Genomic DNA, 27766 nt, shown 5'->3' with positions numbered 1-27766 from the left:
TGCCACAGCTCTTGGTGACACTGGATCCTTAACCCACTGATTGAGGCCAGGAATGAACCCACATTCTCATGGATACTAGCTGGATTTTTAACCTGCTGAGCCACAAAGGGAACTCCCTGAATCAAGTCTTTAAACTTGCTTCCCAAGTCAAGACTTTTTCCTAGAGTCCCCCCCCCCCTTATAAAAGGTGCCTTAAGAAAAAAAAAAAAAAAGAATGTTTAGCAGTTCTGGTATCCCGTGGTAGCAAACCCTCACTTTGGGCCAGTCCTATGCTAAGGAGAGCAAAGACAGCTCTGATTAATAAAACGAGATCCTTTTCTTGTCTCTGAGCACTAGGTTTATTAGAAGGGATGGTCCTGGCAGCCTTGCAGTCATGTCCATGTCAAATTGTCATGTAAAGTTAATGAGCCTAATGACTTCGAGTGACTCATAGAATGAGGTTAGCAAAAAACTTCACAGGGGCCACCTTCTCACTCCCAGGCCATCTTGAGGGAGCCAGAGCTCCAACCCCCCACCCAAGGCCCCAGCCCAGAGGAGGCAGGAGCAACTGCCTGGCTCGATGATCTGGTGTTATGAGGCAACTTAACCCACAACAGTTTCAACTTGCTATTTATCATTAGTGACAGTTTTATATTAAAGCATTGTTTATACCAGTTGTTGTGCTCTATGTCCAAATTTAAGAAAAGCACCCTGATTCACCTAGAAATACTAGAAATATAACACCAATTCCCGCTATGAGCCCTTTTTTTTTTTTTTACAAATGTGCTTATTATACACATTAATGCATTCTTGCAACACCCCAGGAGACAATAAATATTATCTTTCCCACTTTATAAAAGACAGAATGAGTCATCAAGAGTTGATGTGAGTTTCTTAACATGCAGCAGTGAGTCATAAAGAGAGCTGGGTAGAAGTGAGATTTGTTGGCAGTGGTGCCTTAGCTGTCTCTAGCCATTCTGGAAAGAGCAAATGAGTCTCTATAAGTTCATTCATAAAATGATATTCCCATGTTTTGTTTTCTAGTTTTACTGGAAAATCTTTCAACTCAAGGCCCCTATCCCATGAATTCACGATCCAAAGTGTCTGACACAATCAGATACTGTCCAGACTTCTAGAATGTCTCAGTAGCCTCATTTAAAAGGACTTAATCACCAAGATCCATACTGCAGCAGCATTTAACTTACTGAAAGGCTGGCTCCTGCAGTATCTCACCGTTCTGGCAGTATTTGCAATCATGCGCTAAAAAGAAAGAAAAAAGAAAAACTGAAATGCAGGTAAGCTTAGTATAGAATCCAAAAAAAGAAAAACCATTATTTATTTCGGCAATACCTGGGACTGTGAAAAAACAGCTGGTTCTGAGCTGTTGATTATCTGGAGGCAACTGGTTGCTGTAGAGCTACTTGAAAGAAGCACCCTCTGTCATCCCCCTCCCACCCCACCCCCCCAACACACAAGGCATTTTTTCAGGCAAGGAATAGTAACAACCTAACTCTAGTCTACTTCTTCAGGACATAAAAAGCAGGCTGTCATTCCTAAAACTACTTTATTCTTCAGGACTAATTTTTACCATTGAGGTCATTGTGAACTTGTAGAACAGAATTTGTAACTATTTTAGGTTTGGACAAGGGTTAGCCTGATAAGTTTCTCATAGTAAATAGGACTCAGTAACGAGATATTGACAAAATGATCATAGTCAAGATAATTCTGTCTACATTTTTCTTCTTTCTGTTTTTCTTTTTCCTCTTCGTCGTCTTTTTTTTTTTTTTTTTTTTTTTTTTTTTTTGCTTTTTAGGGCTGTACTAGCGGCATATGGAAGTTCTCAGGCTAAGGGTCAAGTCGGAACTACAGTTGCTGGGCTACACCACAGCCACAGCAACTCAGGATCCAAGCCATGTCTGTGACCTACACCACAGCTCAGGGCAATGCCAGATCCTTAACTCTATGGGCGAGGCCAGAGATTGAACCTGCATCCTCACAGGCACTAGTCGGGTTCCTTACGGCTGAACCACACAGGAACTTCCTATCTACATTTTCCTGTACTAGCATTGCTAACCTTTCTCATTTTCCAGCAAAAGTTTGTGTTTTAATGTTAGCCTTAGTTGATTCCCTTCCTTCTCCATTCTCAATCCTTTCTGATTATACCACTAACATGGGGTATTCCTATCATGGCTCAGCGGTAACAAACCTGACCAGTAACCATGAGGATGTGGGTTCGATCCCTGGCCTTGATCAGAGGGTTAAGGATGCAGTGTTGCTGTGAGCTGTGGTGTAGGTCACAGACATGGCTTGGATCCTGCGTTGCTGTGGTTGTAGTGTAGGCTGGCAATTACGGCTCTGATTTGACCGACTCCTAGCCTGGGAACTTCCATATGCTGCAGGTGCGGCCCTAAAAAGAAATAAAAAACAACAAAAAACCCCCACTATCATGCATATTTTAGAAAATCAGAATTAGCATATGCACACTGTAGTTTATGGAATGATTAGGTAGTGAGGACCTGCTGTATGGCACAGGGAACTCTACCCAATATTCTGTGATTATCTATATGGGAAAGGAATCTGAAAAAGAATGTATGTGTATATATGTATAACTGAATCACTTTGCCGTACAGCAGAAATTTTCACAACATTGTAAATTAACTATACTTCAAAAAAACTTAAAAAAACGTTAAAAATAATAGAATGTTGCTTCACAGAGTAACTTCAATAGTATTTTGGTACCTTTCCTTCTAATACTTTAAAAAGAAACATCTAAGCATATTTTCCAAAAAATGGAAGTCATATATTACATATTTTTTTCAATTGGAATCTTTTCACATGGCATTATGACTCTTTTTCATGCTATTTGCATTTTAAAACCTTTTAAAAACATGGAGTTCCCACCATGGCGCAGCAGAAACGAATCTGACTAGGAACCATGAGGCTGCGGGTTCAATCCCTGGCCTCACTCAGTGGGTTAAGGATCTGGTGAGCTGTGGTGTAGGCCGGCAGCTACTGCTCTGGTTAGATCCCTAGCTTGGGAACCTCCACATGATGATGGTGTGGCCCTAGAAAAGACAAAAACAAAAATCCTTTAAAAACTAGTAGGTATTTGGTGATATGGATGGAGCATAATTTATTGAACCTTGGTTAATTTTGTCATTAAGTGATCCTCAATTTAAATTTGGGTTGATATAAACATTTATAAGGAAACCTTTTGAACTTCACTCAGTTGAAAACAACAAAAGGGAGGGGAGGAAAGAAATGAAGGACAGAAGCACGGAGGGGGAGTTCCCCTTGTGGCGCAGTGGAAACGAATCTGACTAGGAACCATGAGGTTGCAGGTTGGATCCCCGGCCTCGCTCAGTGGGTTAAGGATCCGGCTTTGCCGTGAGCTGTGGTGTAGGTCGCAGATGTGGCTTGGATCTGGTGTTGCTGTGGCTGTGGTGTAGGCTGGCAGCTATAGCTCTGATTCAACTCCTAGCCTGGGAACCTCTGTATGCCGCAGGTGCAGCCTTAAAAGGACAGGGAAAAAAAAAAAAAAAAAGCATAAGGAAAAACATTAGTGAGACTAAAGCACCATGTCTTAGTCACCATGTACATTTCTTGCTCATGGTATTTTAAAGGTCTCTGGGTAATGTCTCAGGGTACTTTTGCTCTCAGGGTGGCCCCCAGAGATAGCAGATTAATTGTAACACTAGCAAAAAATTGCTAAGGCTCCAGCCAGGAAGAGAGACTTTCTAATCTCTCAGTGGCTATTTGATCCTAGTCCTTGCTTTCTTCATTCATGGACCCCTGGCTTGCCAAAATATAGAAAAATGACTTTGAGAAAGCTGGTGTGGTATTAAAAATATCAACTTATTTGGCAGGAAAAAAATTTCATAGAAGACTTGAAGCTTTACAAATGCATACAGGTGAGCATTCATAAGACCTTGCTGAATGCAGTTGCTTTGAGGACTCTGGCACTCACAAAGTGACAAACGTCTGCACTGGATAATTTCTCATACACAAAGAGGCAATCGGAAAAGTCTGAACTTCACTTTCATAAAGGATCCTGAAAACCAGCACGTCCGCTGATCAGCATGAGAAATATATTACAAATACCTCCAAGAAAATGTAACATACAATGTATAATTAGCCTCTGATATATGGAGCCTTGAAATAAACAGTAGCTACGATAATTTTCCTGCTAATTTACTTTAAGTTGTTTTTTCACTTCTCCAAAGGCTTTGCATCCGAAGGGCACAAGTATATTTCATGTAGAATTATTGTAATTCTTCAGATATTGAATGGAGTGTAATTACTGAAAACCCCGGGGAATGCTGCCAGTTTGTCCCTCTGAAGAATAATAAAACAATTAGCAGGGGTCAGAAACCTCTTCCTATACCATTTTGTAGGGAGTAATTGTTCTGCTTTTTAGTTTTGAAAGCTAAAACATTTCATTCTGACTTTGGTTTTAGACTACTCTTTACAACTATACTCTGAGGCTTCATAATTTTTTAGCTCATTATGTAGTTTAAAATGTGAGAACAATTGTTTAAATCAGTAATTTCCAGCTCTGGAGTTCATTCTACCTTTTAAAATCTTTGATTAATTTTAACAATGGTTTTAATTTTGACGTATCCCTTTTAATTGTACTCAAAGGTAACTTCAGCTTAACTTTGAAATCCAAATCTGGCTTTGCAACGAGGTCCATTCTTTTGCTTTGTGATGGCTGCACGATAGTGCTGTAACATGTAAACCCCCAGTAATAGCACCTGAACCCCACTAGCACTGCTGCTCAGTGCAGAGTTACAAAATGCTTTCACAAGGCCAGAGAAGGCTTAACCTGATATTTTAACCCCGCCCACTTGTGCACCCACTCTCACACACAGTATTTAACATGCTACTAATAGCTACAAGGTGCTTTCTTGGGGTTGTGGAAGGAGACTTCAGAAGTACCCTCTGTCACCTGTCTCCAGGGGCAGGAGGCTGCCAATAAAACCTGCCTAGAAATGCTGGCTCCCCGCTGAATGCATGTAGCAAGGAGGAATTTATTAAGGACAACCCTTTGCTTTTTTTTTTTTTTTTTTGGTCTTTTTGCCATTTCTTGGGCCACTCCTGCAGCATATGGCGGTTCCCAGGCTAGAGGTCCAATCGGAGCTGTAGCCACCAGCCTACGCCAGAGCCACAGCAACGTGGGATCTGAGCCGCGTCTGCAACCTACACCACAGCTCAGGGCAACGCCGGATAGTTAACCCACTGAGCAAGGCCAGGGATCGAACCTGCAACCTCATGGTTCCTAGTCGGATTCGTTAACCACTGCGCCATGACGGGAACTCCCCTTTGCATTTTCAGACATTCATGACTATTAAGAATGAATCATTTTGAGTCAAAGTTTTTCCCCCTTTGCTTTTCACCCATTTACCTAGTTCTGAGCCCTGGAGCCACAACACACACATTTAATTCCTTTTTAACAGGACAGTTCTCGAAATACTTGAGGATAACGACCATGGACATCTCTTCACCCCAAGTCTTTTCTGGTTCAGCCTAAATATTCCCGCGTTTCAACAATTTTTCCTAAGTTTTGGGTCTCTTCTGGACAGGCTCCAGTGTGGTGCCCTACACTGAGCAAATCACAGAGTGCAGAAGGAATGCTGTTTTCCTTCCTTGGTCTAGATGATGCTCCTAACCCATCAAAGTTCACAATTTTTAAAAAGTCACATTGCTGACATCTAGACTAATTGTGAATGAAACCTCTCAGCCTACTTCATGGAGCTTTCTTCTCCTTAGATGTGCAGTTGGTTTCTTGGACCAAAGTGGAGGACTTTGCATTTATCTCCATGACACATCTCGTTAGTCTTTCTATATCCTTCTGCAGGCTTAAGCCTCACGTGTCTCTCCCCCGCCCCAGCAGATGACTATTCATTGCTGTTCTCAGTGAAGGTTGGCTGAAACTAAGGTTAAAAGATTTAGGCTTCATTATTCAATTGCCACAGCAGAGATGAAGCCAAAAATTATACCCTAGGTTTCAAGGTCCTGCCAGAGCAGGTTGGCTTGCCCAGAGCAGGCCAGACAATTTCCTACAATGCCCGGGCCAGTGGGAAAATGCCTGATGACTCCAAAGCAGAGCTTCTTGTCTTTTTTTTTTTTTTTTTTTTTCCTGCCTCAGCAAACCTGAGGTTATGCATACTCCCATTAGCCACGAGCTTATTTGTAATTCAGGGGCAAAGTGAGGAGAACATGCTCCTTTAGAAGGCACCTGAGTCAGTGCAGGTGGGCAGTGTGAGCCCCTCTCCACACCTGACCTGACTGGTAGGGCCCCACCCCCTGCTGGGAAGCATCACCTAAGGTCAGCTCATCAGCCTCGAGGATGCTAAGAAAGCGGTGTGCAGTTAGAATGCCAGGCTTCCCCTTGGGAATCCACATCCTAGATGTCCCACATCATGCCTATTCTTGGGGCTAATTCTAAGTCCGGGTCCTTGGAGATTATTTGCTAGAATTAATATGGTTACACAATTCCTCATCTATAGGGATGAGAGATGGACCCAACTGAAAGCTGGTGAATTTCCCTCAGGACATGAGCTCACCCCGGAGGAAGGTCAGAAAGGAAAAATGAAGTAGCAAGCAAAGGACTCAGTAACTACCCTCAGGTAGTTATTTATCAAGCTGAAAACAGAGCGACTCTGGAGCAGATGTCCTTCCTGGGGCTTAAGCTGCAGCATGACCACTACAAAGATTTTGTCCAGAGGAGGGAGCAACCAGATTGTCCCCAGCTGAGCCTGGCCCAGGTGAGAGGCCCTGAGGTTTTTGGTCCTTAACACAAATCTCCCTCAAGTTCAGATCCAGGTAATTCCCCTTGAATCCAGTGAGGTGTCAGAGGGGCCTCTTCCCAGACCGGGTCTTAGCCCTTGGGGTGGGCTGGCCATGTTCCCTCTGCATGCCTGTCCAGATGGTCCTTGACCCACCAGGCCTCACCAGCCAGCCACTGCTTATCTGGCCAGCTCTATACTGACTCTTCTGCCAGGTCCAAGCTCCCTTAGCCCTCCTGTCCCTGAAGAGGAGCAGACTTTGTCTGTTTCTCAAGTTGAGACTAGCGGGCCCTCCAGGCAGTAGCACCTCCCACTCACAGCTAGCTCTCAGAACAGCCTTCCCCCCTTTTTTTCTTTTCTTTTTGTCATTTTAGGGCCACACCTGTGGCATATGGAGGTTCCCAGGATAGGGGTCTAATTGGAGCTGTAGCTGCCCGCCTATACCACAGCTCATGGAAACGCCTTCACCCACTGAGCGAGGCCAGGGATCGAACCTGCAACCTCATGGTTCCTAGTTGGATTTGCTTCTGCTGTGCCATGACAGGAACTCCAGCCTTCCCCTTCTGAGGCCATGCTGCCTTGCTGCTCTGAGTCCCTTGAGAACTTGGATGTCAGGCCTTTTTTTTTTTTTTTTTTCCTTTCCATTTTAGGGCTGCACGGGTGGCATATGGAGGTTCCCAGGCTAGGGGTCAAATCTGAGCCATAGCTGCCGGCCTATGCCACAGCCACAGCAATGAGGGATCCGAGCCAAGTCTGCGACCTACACCACAGCTCACAGCAACACCAGATCCCCAACCTATTGAGTGAGGCCAGGGATCAAACCCCATCCTCATGGATACTAGTCGGATTCGTTTCCACTGCACCACAACAGGAACTCCCAGGTGTCTTTTAAACGCCTGCCCTCTATGGTTTTTGTCTTTCCTTCTGTTGTTCCTTGAGATCTTTGCCCTCCTTATTGTAATGTGTGCCAGGTTGCTTTTTCTCCTTCTGCCCCTACTGAGTTAACTCTCCCCCATCTATATCCTTGTCAAATATAAGATCTCAGTCAACTAGTCTTTGCTTAGCATGGGTAAAACCACACTCACACTGATTATTTCACTCAGACCCTCCTATATTTGGGACAAGAGCTCCCCCCCCAACCAGATCTAGAAATAGATGTCTCTCACCTGTAAATATTGTGGTGCCCATGACAGTCACCAAGTGGAATTAAGTGCATGGAAAGGACCAGAGATAAAATGGTCCAGAAGCTGAGCCAGCCTTCACTCTGTGTATTCTTGAGGAAGAACCAACTCCTGTCCCATAGCTGTGGGTTCTTAATATCTAAGAGGTGTGTGACATGCAGACAGAAGCATGTAACAGGCATGGTGTTCATGGTGTGTTGTACACACAATGGCTGTGGCACGTGGCAGCTCAGGTGCCTGTACAGGTACACGCAGAGTATTGAGCTTCTTTGCACTCAGGGAAGGACACTGAAGGACTAATGTGGTTAGTACCACGGGAGGAGGGGCAGCAGAATAATGTCCAGTGAGGAACAGAAGGCTAAGGGAGCCACTGTGCTGCATGAGGTATCAGTAATGCGAAATGCTTGGGAAATTCTGCTTAATCAGATCTCTCAAAAAATAGAAAATACTTTTGGATAAACTTTCTGTTACATGAACTCCTTTGAAGTGCTTTAGTGGACTCTCCTATCTTACTAAATCTAACACTAGAATATGATTGGGTTATTCTTCTCTTCAACAAATATATCTTTCCAACTTATGATGTGCCAGATACCTTTTTGGGTGCTAGAGAAATATCAGTGAACCGAATAGGTAAGATACCTGGTCTAGGACACTTACATTCTAGTGGAGGAGAGAGGCAATTAAGAGGCAATAAAGATCATCTTAGAATGTGAAACCAGCTATCAGGGCAAGGTTATCTGTTGAGAGCCAGCTGTCTGGCAAGGTATGGAAGGTAGAAGAATGTTTAAAGGGTGGTCAGGGAAGACCACTCAGAGAAGGGGACACATGAGCGGAGACCTGAATGATGTGAAAGAGCCAGACAGGTGAAGACTGGAGGAGCAACAGCCAGTGCAAAGGCCTTGGGGCAGGAAGGAAAAGAAAGAAGGCTGGTTTCACCAGCTTGGACTGAGTGCAGAGAAGATGAAGTATGAGATGAGGCTGAACGGGTGCTCAGGCGACCAGTCTGGATTTGATTATACTGTATTTAACATGGTTTAAGTTTCCCTTGATACAGCTTTAGGCAGTTACCTCTCTTCGCATTTTTGCTTTTTGACATTAAAAAAAACTGAAGTATAGTTGATTTATAATATCACACTAGTTTCACATATAGAGCAACGTGACTTGGTTATGTGTGTGTATATATATACTTTTATATATGTATATATATATATATTTTTTTTTTTGGTCTTTTGTCTTTTTAGGGCCGCACCCACGGCATATGGAGGGTCCCAGGCTAGGGGTCTAATCAGAGCTGTAGCTGCTGGCCTACACCATAGCAATGCCAGATCCGAGCCACATCTGCAACCTACACCATAGCTCATGGCAACGCTGGATCCTTAACCCACTGAGCAAGGCCAGGGATCGAACCTGCAACCTCATGGTTCCTAGTTGGATTTGTTTCCACTGTGCCACGACAGGAACTCCTATTGATTCTTTCCATAATAGTTTATTATAGGGTGTTGAATATAGTTCCTTGAGCCATACAGTAAATCTTTATGGTCTGTTTTATGTGTGGTAGTATGCATCTGTTAATCCCAAACTTCCAATTTATCCCTTCTCTTACACTTTGGTAACCATAAGTTTGTTTTCTATGTCTGTCTGTTTCTGTTTTGTAAAAAAGTTCATTTGTACTATTTTTTAGATTCCACATATAAATGATATATTTGTCTGACTTCACTGAGTATGATAATCTATATCCCTCCATGTTATGGCAAATGGCATTATTCTATTCTTTTTAATGGCCGAGTAATATTCCTATATATATTGATATATATCGAATATATATTAGACATTCTATTAGAGTATATATATTCCATTATATATATACATACATATATATATACATACATACATATATATATATATATATATATATATATATATATATATATCTGTCTTTATCCATTCATCTGTTGATCGACATTTAAATTGCTTCCATGTCTTGGCTATTGTAAATACTGCTGCTGTGAACATTGGGGTGCATGTATCTTTTTGAATTAGAGCTTTCATCTTTCTTGCAGGAATGGGATTGCTGGATCATAAAATAGTTCTATTTTTAGTGTTTTTAAGGAATCTCCATACTCTTTTCCATAGCGGCTGCATCAATTTACATTCTTACCAACAGTGTAAGAAGGGTTCTGTTTTCTCCACACCCTCTTCAATGTTTAGTATCTGTAGACTTTTTTTTTTGTCTTTTTGCCATTTCTTGGGCCTCTCCTGAGGCAAATGGAGGTTCCCAGGCTAGGGGTCGAATCGGAGCTGCAGCCACCAGCCTACACCAGAGCCAAAGCAACACAGGATCTGAGCCGCATCTGTGACCTACACCACAGCTCATGGCAACGCCGGATCGTTAACCCACTGAGCAAGGGCAGGGATCGAATCCGAAACCTCATGGTTCCTAAGTTGGATTCGTTAACCACTGCACCACGACGGGAACTCTTTTTTTTTTTTTTTTTGTCTTTTTGAGTATCTGTAGACTTTTTAATGATGGCCATTCTGACTGCTGTGAGGTGGTACATCATTATTTTGCATTTCTCTAATAATTAATGATGCTGAGCATCTTTTCATGTGCCTTTTGGTCATCTGTGTGTCTTTGGAGTAATGTTTAGGTCTTCTGTCCATTTTTTGATCGTTTTGTTGTTGTTGTTGCTGTTATTGAGTTGTTTGAGGTGTTTATTTTGGAGATTAATCTCTTGTCAGTGGCATCATTTGAAAATATTTTCTCTCATTCCATAGATTGTCTCTGTTTTTTTTTTTTTTTTTTGGTGTGTGGTTTCCTTTGCTGTGCAAAAGCCTTTAAGTTTGATTAAGTCCATTTGTTTATTTTTCCTTTTATTTCTTTTGCCTTGAGAGACCAACCTAAGAAAACACTGGTATGTCATGTCAGATAATGTTTTGCCTATGTTTTCTTCTAGAAGTTTTGTGGTGTCATGTCTTCTATTTAAGTCTTTAAGCCATTTTGAATATATTTTTGTGTATGGTATGAGGGAATGTTCTAACTTCATTGATTTACATGCAGCTGTCCAGCTTTCCCAATATCACTTATTGAAAAGACTGTTTTTTCTCTATTTTGACATCTTTTATTACTGTTGTGAACACTTTTTATATCTTTTGCGGATTTTTAATAAATCATGTGTTTATCTTCTCAACTGCATATAATCTCCTAAAAGCCAAGGACTGCTCTTTGGATTTCTTTGTATCTCCCAGAAAAATTCTTTGCCTAGATACTCTACACATATTTAACTGCTTTGAAACATACCCCTTTGAAAAATCTGCATTTAGCCTAGTTCATGTATTCTATTTAAAAAAGTAGCCTTTCAAAGTCTTCTTGTAGATTTCTGTTATGTTGGAAAGGTCTGGGAATTGGGTGGATTTGAATACTTAGATTTTTACCTGGAGATTCCTTTTTCCATAACTTGATATAAGTCCATGAATCTTGTAATAATATTATTTATTGGTGATAGAAAACATACTGTTGCTGATTATGTAACAGCATGATTCGTGATAGAAAAATATAAGGATTCAACACATTTCCTTTATGAATTAGCTTCTGTTAATGTTTCCAGAAGTATAGAAGTTTGCCTCAGGCTTCTTTTTCCAAATAAAATGACTGTAGTAAAATAATATTCATAAATAAGTCCACCTAAATATGGGTATGTCTGAAATAGAACGAACCTCTTAATACAGCAGCAACTGTGGCTATCAGCATGCTTTATGCAGCCTGGGATAGTGGCAGCCGGCCAGCATATTATCCTCTAATCCATTGCTAGTCTACCTCCTAAATGTTATAAATATTCATGTATGCCATAGAAAGCTACAAAGGGCTTTATTCAAACATTTTTTTGAATACTCCTTTATGTTCCTCCCAAATGAAAGAATGTCTGCTTTTTTTTTTTTTTTTTTGCATAAGGATCAGAGTGTGAATTCTCTTTTGTTCATACTCATAAATCCCGAAAACCAATATGCAACAAATTCTCTAATCCTCATTTCATACCCCAAGGGTGAAGAGGTTCAAAATAAAAATACTTAGGGTTGGCATGGTAGTTCACTGTGACTGGGCAATACTGCCACCAAGAAAAGGCATCTGTGTTCCCGACTACCCTGGTGACTTCTGCCCCTGGCAGGGGCTCCCTCAGGGGATCCAGCCTACCAGCCCCACAGAGGCTGCCAGTTCTGCGCACCACCTTGGCCTTGCTGATGAACGACTGGGAAGCTGCATGGACATTAGCCTGAAAAGGAAGAGAGATGCAACCTTCCCCAAGAACACAGTAACCACAGCAGCCACTAGTGGGAGTTGTAAGGGGTAGTAGTGGTGGTATTGGGCGGGGCGGGGGCAGCACTAGTTTATGGGGAGAAAAGGGTGGAAAGTTGGCAACAAGTGTCAAGTTGGTCAAAGCCAGGTTTAAAAAACTCAAATCTTTTTGAAATTCCAGTTCATTTTCTAGGAACATCTAACTCATGGAAGGGCAACTGTAAAATTAAACTTTCCCATGGTATGATTTACCAAATGAAGTTAACATTTATCATTGCTGAGGCAGAGAACTAACAGTACTCTCTCTGTATCACTTCCCCCCTACTCTTTCATAGGAATAGAATTACCCCCTAATTTTGAGTAGGGGCACATGGATATCCAGAATAAGGACTGGATATTCTAACATATTATTTCTTTTCAAGTGACCAAGTTTCTTCTGGCCAATAAAACGTGAGCTATGCGGTCCGTGCAATTCCAGGTCACATCCTTAGAGAGAAGAAGCAGGTCTTTCTTTTCCTTCCCGCTTCTCTCTAGCTGGAGTGGGCATGGTGCTGGTCCACCACCCTGGGCCCTATGGATGGTGAAAAGACAAGAGAGGAGAAGACTGGAACCTTGACTGCTTCCTGTACCAGAGCTACCACTCTTGGACATTTAAGTGAGAAAGGCATAAACTTATCCTGCTTAAGCTGTTGTTAACTTAGGTGTGCACAACTGCAGCTGAAATTCAATCTTAGCTATTCTGTTGCTTTCAAGTGATAGTGGACTCAGAACAGGGTGTGAATGACCCCCATCCTCAGTGACAGGCGTGTAAGAACCCACTACTGTAGACATAAAGCATGGAAAAGGGGAGGGGGAACTTTTTTTTTTTTTTTTTTTTGTCTTTTTGCCTTTTCTTGAGCCACTCCTGTGGCATATGGAGGTTCCCAGGCTAGGGGTCGAATCGGAGCTATAGCCACCTGCCTACGCCAGAGCCACAGCAACTCGGGATCGGATCCGAGCCGCATCTTCGACCCACATCACGGCTCCCGGCAACGCCAGATCCTTAACTCACTAAGCAAGGCCAGGGAGCGAATCCACAGCCTCATGGTTCCTAGTCGGATTCGTTAACCACTGCGCCATGACGGGAACTCCCCAAGGGGGAACTCTCTTAATTGAATATGATCTCGACTTTTCATTTGCAGGTTACGCATGTGACACCAAGATCTAAAAACCGCCCCGAAACAAATCTCATCTTCCTTGATGGATATTTTTGCTGTTCTTGTTTGTTCTATTTAGTTAACTTTAATGATCAAAAGTTCTAAAGCTCAGTCAACGCTTTAGGAAACTTGGCTTCTAAGCCTCTGTGCACATGTGTATTTTATAGTCAGATGGTTGGCTTAGCCACCCCTCAAGCTGTATTTCTGCCTAAGTGATCTGGAAGTTTCTTTGCCTATTTGCTAAATCTTTCATTTCTGGAAAACAAGTTTCCTTTTGAGTAATTAGGGAAATATGTTTAATTCTCCATACTAATGTGTGAGCAAAGAATGTTTTTACTTTGATCACAGAATTGTTAGACACTGCCCTGCCCTTGGGTGGGGGTGGGTGGGAGGGAAGACTGCTGAGAACTGTGTGCCCTCCGGAATAGAGTGTCTTTGAGGAGTGTGGACTCATGTGCTATTTCCTAAGAAGCTTAAAACACTTGCTGTACTTCTTCACTGGGCTGGGCTTTGCACTCTGCTCATTCCCAAAGTTGAGTGGTATGATCCTTACAGGATCCCCGTGGGATATTTTGAATTCTCTTGGAGTTGCACATACTGGGTGGACTTCAAGAAGCAATTAGAACAGTTCTCTGATAAGAATGCTTATAGTGCTGCAGAGCTTACAGGAATACTTAAAAAATAATCTGGACCCACCACTAATCTCCAGGGATAGATGCAACAGCCACAATCCCCATTTGCTGTTGGGGAAACTGACCGGACACAAAACTTAAGGGACAGCTGCAAAGTGCTGAAGCTGAGAACTGAACCTCCTGTCTCCTGGACTCCCAAGTCCTGAGCTTTTCCTGCAGCACCACATTCACCACTGCAAAGGGTACCTTGGGCACATGCTCGCCCACACAGATAACACTCATCCATGCAGGCTGCAGCCAGAGGATTTAGGAGACAATGGAGCATTCCATTGACATGCAATGTGTAGCTAAAAAAAGGCTCTGGCATGACCTGTCTTATTGCTTCACAGAAGATAATAAACTACAAAGTAACTAATGCCAGATAATACAGCTTTTTTTTTGGGGGGGGGGCTGGAAAATACTGAATATGCACCTGTTCCACACAACTGTTACTTAAAAAATTTTTTTGGTCATGAAGATTTTCCAGTTACTGCTCTGAACTTGGGCGAACTTTACTGGAATAAGCAATACACATTCAGATGAATTTTCCATAATAGAGATCCTCTGTAGAGTTGCCTTTTGCCTACATGCGCTAAAGGCAGGCTCAGCGGATAAACATTTCAAAGGCATCCTGGGGCAATCTAGCTGCACAAACCTTACAACAAAACAACAACACGGAAGTCACTCCGGAACATTGTGCATTTTAGTAATAGGCAGCCGAGGACGAAGCAGGCAGCATAAAAGCTAGCTGCTGCTGTGAGCCGCGGCACACATACTATTCAGGTTCACAAAAGAGAACTGACAGACTAAAATAGGTAGCCAATTTGAACTGAGTATTTCAAAACTCCTTTATGTGTAACTAGCTTTTTTAACATGGCAGCATATATAGAAATTATTTCCTTTATTAGTACAAATGCAAATTTTATTTTAAAAAAAACATCACGGCTAAGGTTATAATACTGTACGTACCATTTTTTCAAAGTTTACTAGACTGTCAATGAACGTCTTGTTCCCCTCATGAGTAAATGTCATATCTGCAAAGAAATAAAAGTCACGTTCTAATCACTAACAGAAATATGTCATACTAAGAAACCACAATAGCACCATTAGATAATGCTGGAGGATTTGCATAACACTGCAGTTGAAAAAAGCTGATAATAGTTCCTTTTATGTTAGGTGTTTAACTTTCTAAAGCACTTTACCTGAGCTTGGTAAAATTTCCAAACTAACCCTCTGTGTCACTCTCAAGTCTTCCACACCACGCACAGTTCCCTGATCCTCCTGCAAATCTTTCCAACTCTTTCAGAAACGCCAGGGCTGAGAGGAGATGGCGGTGGAAAGATGGGCTCACTCTTCCCCAAAGAGGTCAATCTGATTAGGCTCCTGTTATATGCTCATCACCGGCTCAGCCGGTGCATTGCCTTGGAATTACCTTTAATGAGCAAAGGCATGAAGGGGATGAGAGGAGGGTCCAGCTTGGCTACTGTCAGCCTGTAGGCCCTGTGGTTTCTTGAAGGATCCTTTAGAGAAACAAAGAGATGCTGGTTAACGACTGGTGACACCTTCGCCACCCCCTCTACCTCCTGACACACCTAGCCTTGTCATCTCCCAATCAGGTAGTTTTTTTTGTTGTTGTTTGTACTTTTTTTTTTTTTTTTTTTTTTAGGGCCGCCCCTGTGGCACGTGGAGGTTCCCAGGCTAGGGGTCGAATCAGAGCTGTAGCTGGCCCCCTACACCACAGCCACAGCAATGCCGGATCCTTAACCCACTGAGGGAGGCCAGGAATCTAACCTGAAATCTCAAGGTTCCTAATTGGATTCGTTTCCACTGTGCCACAATGGGAACTCTCCAATCAGGTAGTATTGCATCAAGCGTAGCTACCAAAGAAAATCATTTATTTATTTATTTATCTATTGCTTTTTAGGGCCACACCCGTGGCATATGGAGGTTTCTGGGCTAGGGGTCCAGTCGGAGCTACAGCTGCCAGTCTACACCACAGCCACAGCAGTTCAGGATCTGAGTCAAATCCTTGACCTGCACCACAGCTCACAGCAATGCTGGATCCTTAACCCACTGAGCAAGGCCAGGAATCGAACCCGCCACCTCCTGGATCCTAGTAAGATTCGTTTCCACTGCGTCATGATGGGAACGCCCCAATTTTTTTTTTTTTTTTTTGCTGTATCCAAGAGTATATTCATCTTTTTTTTAAAATTATTTATTATTATTTTTTTCCCACTGTACAGCAAGGGGGTCAGGTTATCCTTACATGTATACATTACAATTACATTTTTACCCCAGCCAATTTTTCTTTTAAAACAACTTCCCATATGACATGAAAGTGATTGACTTTTTTGTTTCCTTTCTTGGTAGCAAGGGAGCTATGCCTCTAGGGCTCAAGGGGGGAGATTCCCTTTGAGAGCCCACAGGAAATGTACAACAAGCCCCAAACCCTAGACACCTTCCTCTGGAAGCACCTGCTCCTCCCCAGGAGCCCAGCTCTCTCTCCTGGCTGCCCTGCACAGCCAGTCCTGGCCTTGCCATCTCTGAAACCCTCCCGTCACTGCTGCCAAGTCCCCCTCACCCTTCTTCTGTCCGTTAACACCTCCCAGCCAATGGGGAAGAATAATTTTGGCAAGCCAAGGAAAACGGAGCTTCCAAGCCCTCGCCGGCCTGTGGTAGATGGAAAGGATCCTATTATACAGCTTTTCTTAGTTACACAAATTGACCTTATGTGGGACATAAGTCCTCCTTAAGTTAGTACCTGAGGGTGCCATTCATTAGTCAGACATGCTTGTTTTAGCAGCACTAAAATGGGATCATAAACTTCTTAAAGTCATACAAGGACAGATAAAATTTCTGAAATGAGAACTTCAATTCAGCTCATCAGAAATTGGATTAATGCAGACAGTGAACAGAATAAAGGAGCCACTGTCACTTACCATTAAACTTTCAAACTCCGCATAGAACTTCTTGAACTTGCTTGGCAGTTTCTGTTAATGAAAGGAAAATGCCACACTCATATGTCAGATTCACTATCTCGATGTGTATCATTTCTAGGGGAAATATATTTCTTTGGGCTCTTAAACATCTCTAAGGTCCGGGCAAAATCTGTCTTATCATTTGAAGATAATCTCCTGGAACATGCAGACCTCATCTTTTAAAAGTCTTAATAACCTAGTAGAACCGTGACTATGAATGCTTTGGTCTTACTGCTTTTATAATGTTTGTTGAACTCGATTATTCATAAAGAGGCCTGCATTCCCAGACTACAGGTGGTTTGGCGGTAACCCCCCCCCCCCCCCCGCCGCCCCCGGTTTTAAACTCTGATTCCCACAGTTAGGAATTTAGACCAGAGAATGTTAGGATTAAAGGTTTTGGAAACTACTGAGTTCATCCCTTCTCCTCCTTTCCAGTGTAAGCTACAGGGGAACAGGGATTTTTTTTTTTATCAGTTTTGTTCATTGCTAAACAATACACAATAAATATGTGACCAGATTCAACTTGTGTTTTATAGGTGGAATGAAAGCTCACAGATGACATGACATGCCAGAGTCACACAGCTGATGATGGTCGGAGCCCCTGGAATACACATCACCTGCCTCCTTTCCCCTGCCTCTTACTTGCGCTATGCTTTTCTACACAAGCATTTCTTCCCCTAGGGTTTTTCTGCCTGGTTATAATGTAGAAATTGATAGTTCTTTCAGTTTAGTCATTTCTTTTCCTCCTTTCCTCCCCCTTCCTTCCTTCTTTTTGGTCTTTTAAGTCAAACCCCAGCTAGGGGTTGAATCGGAGCTACAGCCTACCCCACAGCCACAGCAACACCAGATCTGAGCCGCCTCTCCAACCTGCACCACAGCTCATGGCAATGTTGGATTCTTAACCTACTGAACAAGGTCGAGGATGGACCCCGCATCCTCATGGATACCAGTTGGGTTCACTACCGCTGAGCCTCAATGGGAACGCCTCGGTTTAGTGATTCCACACCACTGACTGTCCCCTTACATCTCCACCAGGAGGTCAGCAATGAATCACCTTTCAATCCTATTGGTTCTCACTTCGCTTAGGTCCTGAGCTTGTCGTAAACTTGAACTTTTCGCTTCTGACAGAGCCACACCAAGACAGAGCAGCGTGATATGTTTCTCATCCCAAGACCCTGGAAGTGCTGTCCAAGCTCTGGGCCTCCGGACACCTGGCTCAGCTCTGCTTCTCACACCGAAGTCTGCCATCCCCGCTGACTCACCAATCAGACTTCTGCCATCCACCAAACAGTCCTCTCCCTTCTCTGAATGGGTCTGTCATATCCCCCTTGGAATGCTGTGAGACGTTTTCTTTTGTTTCTGGGAACTGGTCTCCTCATCATCTCTAAACTCATTGTCCTACCACCTCTCTGGCTCTCAGGGAAACCTAGTCTCCTTGCTTGAGGGGAAAGGGCAGGCTGGGATGGGTGCCACGGGATGCAGGGGTCTCATGCCCCATGGAGTGTCCAAACCACCACGCTAGGTGGTGACTTTCTGGGAACACAGACCACTTTAAAAGTGAGGAGCGAATGACATTTTTGGTTGGGTCTCTCATTCTTTCCTTAGCTGGCTTTTGGGTCAAAGGCAGGAGAGCCTATAGTATAACATGGTCTTAAGACTATTATCTATCTGCACCCCATGCTCCCAGAGCAGGGGTCCTCCACTGGGGGCAATTTTGCACCTCCCCCCCCCCCCACCTGGGGATGTTTGGTTATATCTGCAGACATTTATTGCCCAGATCAGGGTGGGTGGGGTGAGAGGTGCTCTTGGTCTATAGTAGGCGGAGGCCAGGGATGCTGCTAAGCCTCCCATGTGGCTCAGAACAGCCCCTCCCCCCCCCCCCCAACAAAGAGGGCTCCTGCCCAACATGTCAACACCATCAAGGCCAAGAAACTTGGCTCCGAGGTCTCACTCCCTCTGGCTTTCTCTCAAATGGGTCTTTCCCCTCCATGTCCAGCCATTCCCTTTGCCACGTGGCTTCCCTCTGTTTTCCGTTTTGTTCATTGACTGTCTCACACGTGTTCTCTGCTTCCCAGAGGGCAGGCCCCATTTCTCACGCTGCTCCTGCTGCCATCCTGCCACTCACTCAACTCGTGCGAGAAGCACGTGGGAGGGGCTCGGCCAGAACAGGTAGATACACCAAAGCAAAGACGCTTATGAAGGACAGCGCTTCCTACAGATGATTCAGTTACATTTTGCCTCTAGAGATAAAGGCTTATAGGTGATGAAAGGGGACTCTTCTCCTTTCAGCAACACGCAAGGATGGAAACACAAGCTCCCAGGCCCAAGTGCTCCTCCTTCCTCCTCCCTGAGGAATGAAGGGCTGGCCAGAGAACTCTTTCCCTCCCCCAGGCAGCCTCTGGTTTTTCTCTTTCGGCCAGGAAAGGGGACTCTGGGAGCGCTCCCCCATGCTACAGCCTTAATGTCTGGCTGCTTCCTGGACCCCATGAGGTTTTATACCTTCTTTGTTTTTCCCAACCAAACCCTGTGGATTCAGCGAGAGGGTTAAAAGCCGAAACCAGGTTGGGGAAAGCAGACTCTTTGAGAGGGAACCTCGGTCTCCTAAGATTCCAAGAGCCGTGGGCTCCAAGAAGGGGAGGCTGCCCCCTGGCCTCATGGCTTAGATTTTATTGGCAGCGGCAGCTTTTTCTAGCTGGAAGATGACCCAGCCACGTGGCATGCAGGCCTCACCCGTTCCCTCATTCCTATATTCAGGGGATGAGCTGCTGTGTGCTGCATCTGCCTGGAATCTTCAGAGAAACCCAAGACAGAAGGACGTGTGAGGACCTGTCCTGTCAACAGTGCAAACACTGAGGAGGAACAGGGAAAGAAAACAATTTCAAGAGGGAAGCCGGAAAGGACCTATTTCAAGGAAAACATTGGGAGAAGCAAACAGCTGCCTTTGGTGGCTTTTTAAAGCATCACTGCAAATGAAGTCTCTGTTACCTCCTCCCTGCCCTCTTTTTGTGTCCCACTTACACATACTTTTTTATTTTTAGTACGAGTCTATTTTGGTGTGTATGTTCTATTAGAGATTAGTATTTCTTTGACTATAGACCGCATGTAAGGGGTCAGGCATAGTTTGAGTACTTAGCTAATGGAAAATAAGGATGTTCTCTAGCACAAATAACCAACTAGCCACAAACCACTAATATTGGCTACAGAAATTCACAACACACCTGCGTAACTTTAGCACCAAAGCGAATTCTAACCAACTCTTGTTCCTCTCTCCATACACAGAGAGGTCTGAAAGGTGGTTAAGAGATACTTGGTATGGGTACTGAGCTGGGCCACACAGTCGGCCTGCTGGCTCATTCTCCCAGGAGCAAAGTGACTACCTGGATACAAAGGGATCTTCTGTCCTCGCTTAATTACAGATAAGGCTTCTTTCAACAGCAAGAAGCAGACCTTCCAGAGAACAACAGGACGTATAAGCAAAACCTCTGAAGTCATCCAAGCAACGCTGTTGATTCTCAGCTTATTTTTATTTACATCTTATTTACCAAGAAGCTAAGACCCCCTCCCCCACCCCCACCCCCAGACACCAAAGGACAATACCTTTTACAATTCACATGCTGAGGCAAAAGGAGACAGGTCACCTCCCTCCAAGTGTCCCACCTTTCCCACTGCTGTACAAGTGTGTGCTATTTCTATTAAAAAAAGCACCCCGGTGAGCCTCCGTTTTTAATTCTTAAGGCAAAAGTCACAGCTGGATCGCAGCGGAAGCTTACCTCCCACGTTAGTGCCAAGCGGCTCACAGCAACATTACTTAGTCCCATGACGATGGCAAAAAAGGAATTCAGATTTTTGTACTCCTTACAGCTGAAACACAAGAGGCACATGTTGGGAGAAAATGTCACTTTTGAGTGAGATAAAAAAAAATTAGGGTTCTATTTTCTGATGGTCATTAATATTCGTCAGGACTCCTTTACGAGAACAGGCAATGATAGATTTAATGCATTATAAAAGTTTCCACTTGGGTGACCGTGTTCTGCTGTTTGATTTCTCATTGCAGTTTTAGAAAGGTGATGGTATTGGCCATCGGTGCAGGTTTTGAGAAGGAAATTTAAAGACACCGACCCTGGGGATTGTTACTGTAACCCCAAAGCGATAAAACCTTGCTGGACTTGGAAGGAAACATCTCAGGGGATCTGAAGAGAGGAAGCAAAATGTCCTTGGAGGCTTTCAGACTTCCAGCCTGAAACTGGACACCCCAGGCCCAAGGAGATCACACTGAACTTCCACCTGCCATGCAAATGCTTCTGATTTGTTGAACAAATATCACTGTACAAATCATGACCCGTATACAGCTAGTAACCTCAACAGCTGACCCCAAATAACGTTACTCGCTCTGTGTTTTAGCAGTGTTGATGAAGCTGATCATTTTGAACCTGTATTTTGGCCACTCTTTGCTTTTATGGATATATATTTGGGAATAAGAATATTGTGGGACAAGACCAAAAGTTCTTAATTAGAATGAAATGTTTAGCCCAGGTAAATGCAAAAAAAAAAAAAAGAATCTTCAACTTCTTCATACCAGCTTCTTGCAACGGGAAAGAAGAATTCATTTTGCAACGAGTGCAAATCCTTTACCACAAATCAATATGATTATCTAAGTTGACTACATCATAATTAAATCTTGTCTGGATTAGCATTTTTGCAAAAGGCTAATTGTTGCATTTGCTGCTTGTGTTCTCCTCGCAGAGGCAGCAGTGAGTGATCCTTACATGGGCTGTGTGGAAAGGGGAAAACGGATTTAGAGAAGCTATGGAGCATCTCCTGCACCGGTGAGGAAGCAAGCGGGGACCTCACTCTCTGCAGGGTGGTAGCTCTCAAGTCAGGGGCTGAGGGCAATTTCAGAGCCCCTGGGCTGTAGCCAGTGAGTGGTCAGGACACATTTGTGTCTGTCCTTTGGGTGTGATCATGAAAGGCCACAGCCCTGCCTTCTGCTCACGGCTCTGGTCACGGCTATCAAGTAAATAACTTTTATCACCCTAGGTAAGTCAGGACACCTTTATGCCTCAGTCTTCTCACCTGTAAAAGGTGAGGCTCACATTTGGACCCCCAACTTCTCAACGTTCTGGGCAGGTCAAGGAGCTTCAATGGAATATATTGAGGTTCTCTAAAAATATCACACAAAATACGCGAACTGCCACTAGGTTTAGAGGTCATTCGTGTAGATCCTGCTTTCTGAGTCTACAATCTTTTCCAGCTGGGTTGTGTAAAGAATTCCACTGCAGGACAGCGCAGCTTAAATAATGGTTAAATAACTTAAACCAATATATTCTGACGGCCACATCCACCCATAATCAGAAGGAAGAGAGCTAAGAAAGGCAAAAACATTAGAAAAAAATTCCTGTATGTTTGAAAGGCTCTCCTTGGTTGCTCTATAAAATTGCAGGACTGGGTCCCCAAAGCTTCTCTGATCTCCACGTCCATGTGCAGACTTCATCCCTGCTCCCCTTGTTGCACTTAGCACCGCCAGGGGAGGGGACAGTGTGCTTCTTGTAACAGGGAAGACAGACTATCACAACGTCCATACACACCAAGGCATTTGTCCCTTGCAACAAGCCCGTTAGTCTCCTGGGGAAAGGAGCTCAACTAGAAATGCAGAAGCAACACTTTACCAAACCTTTCTTTGAAAAGGCAGCTCTTCCAAATTAAGAGATGCCAGCATTTAAATCGGAGGGATTTGGATCTTCTGTTGAACCCCCAAACTTTTGGCAGGATAACTCAAGGCTTTTGGCAAGCTGATATGTGTAAGACATCAAGCGGTGTTTGCTTCTTTGTTTAGCTCTGGAGCTCAGACTCTGTATGAGATCTAAACTATTTGGCTCAGGAAAGCTGCCTAACTGGGGTCACTTGTGCTCCCCACCTTCCTGGGCTGGAGCTCCGTGCATTTAGAAAGGAAAGAAGTCTCCCAGCCACAAGCCGCATTTAGCCTTTTATTTTTAGCATTGTGGTGATACCCAAAACATGGAAGTAAACAGGAGGTTGTCAGGCATATCTAAATAGCAAGAGAAGATTACATTCATGTCAGGGAGAAATCTAACTGGCCCCTGTGGTAAATAAATTGTTTCCCATGAAGTGCTGTTAAATAGAATGTTTGTAAGATGCTTGCTTTTTCCGATGTTTTTGGAGATGATTTCCATGAACCAGGTTAGCTTGCCTTTATGCATTTTACTGATTTTTATCCTGGCTGAGTTGGATGCCCTGCCACATGCATGTTCCTACTGCCCTCTACTGGCGAGAACGTGTCATGTTTGACCTCGACTCGCCCAGCCTTTTAAAACAAACTTTGTACAGCAGAACTTTGCCAAAAGACTCATTTAAACTGAAGGAGGCACAAAGTCTGACTAGTTCAGAACAAAAAGAGGTCACAAGTTTAACTTGAATATCAGTGCTCTAAGATGTTAATTTACATACTGGTGGCGTTCCTGTGGCTCAGTGGAAACCAATCTGACTAGTATTCGTGAGGACGCGGGTTCAATCCCTGGCCTTGCTCAGCGGGTTAAGGATCTGGCACTGCCGTGAGGTGTGGTGTAGGTCGAAGACGTGGCTCGGATCCTATGTAGCTGTGGCCGAGGTGTAGGCCAGCAGCTGTAGCTCTGATTCAACCCCTAGCCTGGGAAACTCCGTATGCCTAGAGTGCAGCCCTAAAAAGACAAAAACATTTACACATTGATGTCAAAAGCTAGACAGACCACCTGTTTCACAAGAGTTCAGTGCTTCTTAAGCCCCTGAGGTTGGTCCCGGTGCATGAGGAGATTTTATCTCTCACTTTTCTCTTTAAGGTATAATCTAAGGGGACAGAATGAAAACTCAGCTCAAACATTTTTCTCTCTCCAAGCTGATACTTACTGGGCTGCTATCTTAATGAATTTTTTTAAGAGCTGAACACGCTTGCTGGGCTGGGAACAAAGGCAAATCTCAGTGACAACCCAAAACTGAATTTCATTAAACCTCCTCAGGAACAAATCCAAGTTCGCTGTGGTCTTTTTAAAATGATGCCTTCCAAATGTGTGATAGATTAGTTCCAGCTAGAAGAGAGGAAAACAATGTCACATCTTTGTTTTTAAATCAAAACAACAGCTCAGCTTTTCTCTTTGACACGACAAATCAATATTGGTCAATACATGTGAATACAATCACTGACTGGGTTTCAATTTGAACTTGGAAGATCTGAAGGGCTCAGTGAGGCTTGTTGAAGCTGTAACTGCAGACTAGGTGCTATTGGCTTAATATACTCAGAAAGACAGAGCTTACTGTAAATTATTAAGATTTTTCTTTACCGCTCAAAGACTTCATAAACAGACTTTATTAATAAACTCAATGCTAAAAATATTATAGTTTCCACGTCACAGCATGCATTAACATTTGCAGGCTGCATCCAGAATTGCTATGGTACCTACGACTCAATGCTCTTAAATAGAGCACCTTACCTCGTGCACACAGTTGAAGAGTTCCCAATCATAAATTGTCATCTGGTATGCCAGATCTTTGGAGCTCATCAGTTCAAAAGTTCCCACTGTTCCAACAGTTGGGCCCTCCTGTTCTGGCAAGGGAGTCTATGAATAATAATGCAAAAGTAAATCAGAATCTCAAAACAGAATCTCAGAACAGATAAGCTAAATGCTCTAAGGAGTTTCTGATGGGAAAGGATTCTGGAGACGCTTTCAGGAATGTCTACAAAGTTTGATTTTACCCAGAGGAGAAAGATGCCTTTGCTCTTAATGCTCGCTTGCTTCAGTGCCATCTTTAGTGTCAGCACCATCACTCTAACCAATCCCACCTACTGAAAAACGTGGACCATGGCAAATAAGATTCAGAAAAGGCTGACCCATGGAGGGTCTCTTCTGCGTGGGCCTGGGAGCTTCCTGGAAACAACTCCTTTCCCCTGGTAAATATGTAAGAAGTTCTTGGGGACTTTTTCCCTTATTTCCCACTGAAACTATTCCAAAGCAGGTGCTGGCATGGTGGTTTTGGGTGTTTAGCTACAATGCTGCTTACTATTGCAGGGGCTGGTGAGAGGGAGCTCTGTGATTATCTGTGCTGTCCAACTCCTCCACTTTCTGAGCTAGGAATGATAGTCATATGGTCAGGCTGTTTTAGGTTAGGCAGTAGAAAACTGGGAGCTCCCATCGTGGCTCAGCAGGAACGAATCTGACTAGGAACCATGAGATTTCAGGGTTGATCCCTGGCCTCCCTCATTGGGTTAAGGATCCAGCGTTGTCGTGAGCTGTGATGTAGGTTGCAGACACAGCTCAGATCTGGTGGTGGTGTGGCTGTGGTGTAGGCTGGCAGTTGTAGCTCTGATTAGACCCCAAGCGTGGGAATCTCCATATGCCCTGGGTGCGGCCCTAAAAAGCAAAAAAAAAAAAAAAAAGAAAGAAAAAGAAAACTAAACTCTGCTACTATCTAGATGACCCCTGGTCAAGATTTTCTTTCCATCTTATTTTTATTTTATGACAAATGTGTTATGGTGCTTTTCCTTAATAAGATGAACAATTTATATCTATTAGAAACTTATGTATGTTAATACCAACTGATCTGTAATATTTCAAGTTGCAAAAGTCACATGAAAGAATTTTCCCAATATGCTAAACATATTTAATATTCCATATTTAGGTTGGAAGTGCTAATATCATTCACATTCTATCACCATCATCATTAGCATCATTACCCATAACCTTTACATTCTATAAGTGCCCACCGCATTCTGGGCACCTGAACATTTGCAGTTTAAAAGAGGAGTCAGCCCCAATCAGCAAGGATGGCACTGCACATCAATAAGGAGTCAGCTGCTGGCATTCATTTGCACGTATAAAGGGACAGACAGAAGTGTCAACAAACACCTGTTTCCCAGAGACGTGGAGAAACAGATGAGGAAACATGAATGGGCTTTTGGAGAGTTAGTAGGCATTTCACATGAATGTGTGACCTGAAGAGGTTCTTGGAGAAAGAGGCTGGGTGTTTTAAACGATCAAACAAACAGACAAAACTGGGCAGGTTTAGAATGGCGAGATTTCCCGAGTACCCACGATGGTCTGTCATAGGCTGAAGTTGAGCATGAGAGCACAAAGGCGGGGACACTGTCATGGGACTTGCTTGGCAGGAGCAGAGAGCTCAGGGGCACCAAATGGACAGTCTGAACAGCTTTAGCAAGTCCTTGAGTACCAGATGGGGAGTTAGGGTTTTGTAACAGACCAGGTTGGTTAGCACCAGCTTTAGAGAGCAACAGACTCGCAATGTAAACCTCGATTTAACTACATGGACTGGGATCAGTTCCCTAAGCTCTTGACTGTCTGTTTCTAGTTCTGATGAGGTGGGGCCCCAGGAGCTCGTACCCTGGCTTGTTAAAGAATTGGACGGAAATAATTTCAGTGAAGCACAGTGTCCAGCACAGAGGAGGCTCCTGCCAGCCCCTCCAAGGTTAGCTCCCTTCCTAGCTGTGCTGCATCAATGCAGAGGCACAGGAAGGCTCACAAGCTCGGCACCAGATGCACGAGCTAATACCTGCTTCTGATTCCCTCTAAGCAGGGCACAGAAAAACTGTTATTCCAAAGGTTTAATTTTTTTTTTTGTCTTTTTAGGGCCGCTTCCCATGGCATATGGAGGTTCCCAGGCTAGGGGTCTAATTGGAGCTGTAGCCACTGGCCTACACCACAGCCTCAGCAATGCCAAATCCGAGCCCCGTCTGTGACCTACACCACAGCTCACAGCAATGTCGGATCCTTAACCCACTGAGCGAGGCCAGGGATTGAACCCGAAACCTCATGGTTCCTAGTTGGATTTGTTAACCACTGCGCCACGATGGGAACTCCATTCCAAAGGTTTAAAACTTAGGGAACAGACCTGAAGCTGACGGTCAAGTAAGGAGAATGGTTTCAAGCAGGGTAGGTCTCCGCTAGAAACGCAGGAGGAGCTTTTAAATGCTTGGTGCGAGGACTCTCTGAGGCTCTGACTGGGTCTCTGCAGTCTGCCTTCTCTTGCCTGTGCTACCGTGAACACAGCCCCTTTGCTCTGCTGTGGACCTGCCCTCTCACTCTGCTTCTGGGGTTTGCTCTCTCCTCAGCCTGACTCCTTATCTCTTTCCCTTGAGGTTTACGGCTTCTCATAGAGGGGATTAAATTAACCAGAGAACTACAGAGAAGATACCATAAAATTATTTCAGCCATGGATGCTGGTCATTTTAGTCAGAGCATCCTAAATCCCTTTTGAGAGAAACCCAGAAACCCCTGTTGGAGTGAACAGAGTTCACCAAGCAAAGTGCAGGCTAACCCCTTCCCTCCATAAACCACCAGAGAGGCAATCCGAGCAGCACAGAGGGCTCCTCCATCTGAGGTGGGGAATTTACAAGCTGACCGTGGGCTCCACAGGAAGCAGTTCCTCGGATCATTGTCTCAGAGAGATCCCTGTAGAAATTTCCTACAGATGAAGCGCAGCAGGTCGTATGTAGGGTCTGCACTGCACAGACAGATCTGAAAAGCGCTTACACAGAGGCACGGGATTCCTGCAGTGTCTCTCTCTCTGCTCTTTTTGAGAGCAGATTTCTCTGTTAAGCCTGGATGGCGGAGACTGGGAGACGAGCACTGTTACCCTCCCGTTTTCCAGATGAGGAAACTGAGACAGTAAAGGATGTG

General features: G+C 43.9%; 1 protein-coding gene and 1 long non-coding RNA gene across 4 annotated transcripts in view; one reads left to right on the top strand and one right to left on the bottom strand.

Annotated features, from left to right (window-relative positions):
- The window catches only part of RAPGEF4 (Rap guanine nucleotide exchange factor 4), a 321086-nt gene that overhangs the window by 3606 nt on the left and 289714 nt on the right, over positions 1-27766 (bottom strand). Inside the window, exons 24-30 of one of the 3 annotated variants that reach the window (XM_047772895.1) lie at positions 24566-24691; positions 23985-24163; positions 20855-20945; positions 17046-17096; positions 15539-15626; positions 15076-15140; positions 1185-1239 (exon numbers count right to left, since the gene is read on the bottom strand). In XM_047772895.1, the coding sequence (XP_047628851.1) occupies positions 1185-1239; positions 15076-15140; positions 15539-15626; positions 17046-17096; positions 20855-20945; positions 23985-24163; positions 24566-24691 (655 nt within the window). Of the gene's footprint in view, positions 1-1184; positions 1240-11653; positions 12811-15075; positions 15141-15308; positions 15627-17045; positions 17097-20854; positions 20946-23984; positions 24164-24565; positions 24692-27766 lie in introns of those variants that run through there. The other 2 variants (XM_047772897.1, XR_007134020.1) reach the window with 2 other exon arrangements.
- LOC125123292 (uncharacterized) lies at positions 18019-21623 on the top strand. Its single transcript, XR_007134021.1, has 2 exons — positions 18019-18122; positions 18213-21623. It is a non-coding gene; the product is annotated as an uncharacterized LOC125123292 (long non-coding RNA).

This window comes from Phacochoerus africanus, chromosome 3 (assembly GCF_016906955.1).
Source record: "Phacochoerus africanus isolate WHEZ1 chromosome 3, ROS_Pafr_v1, whole genome shotgun sequence".
Classification (NCBI taxonomy): Eukaryota; Metazoa; Chordata; class Mammalia; order Artiodactyla; family Suidae; genus Phacochoerus; species Phacochoerus africanus.
The sequence above is the reverse complement of the archived record's forward strand: the minus strand, read 5'-3'. Positions and strand labels throughout refer to the sequence as shown.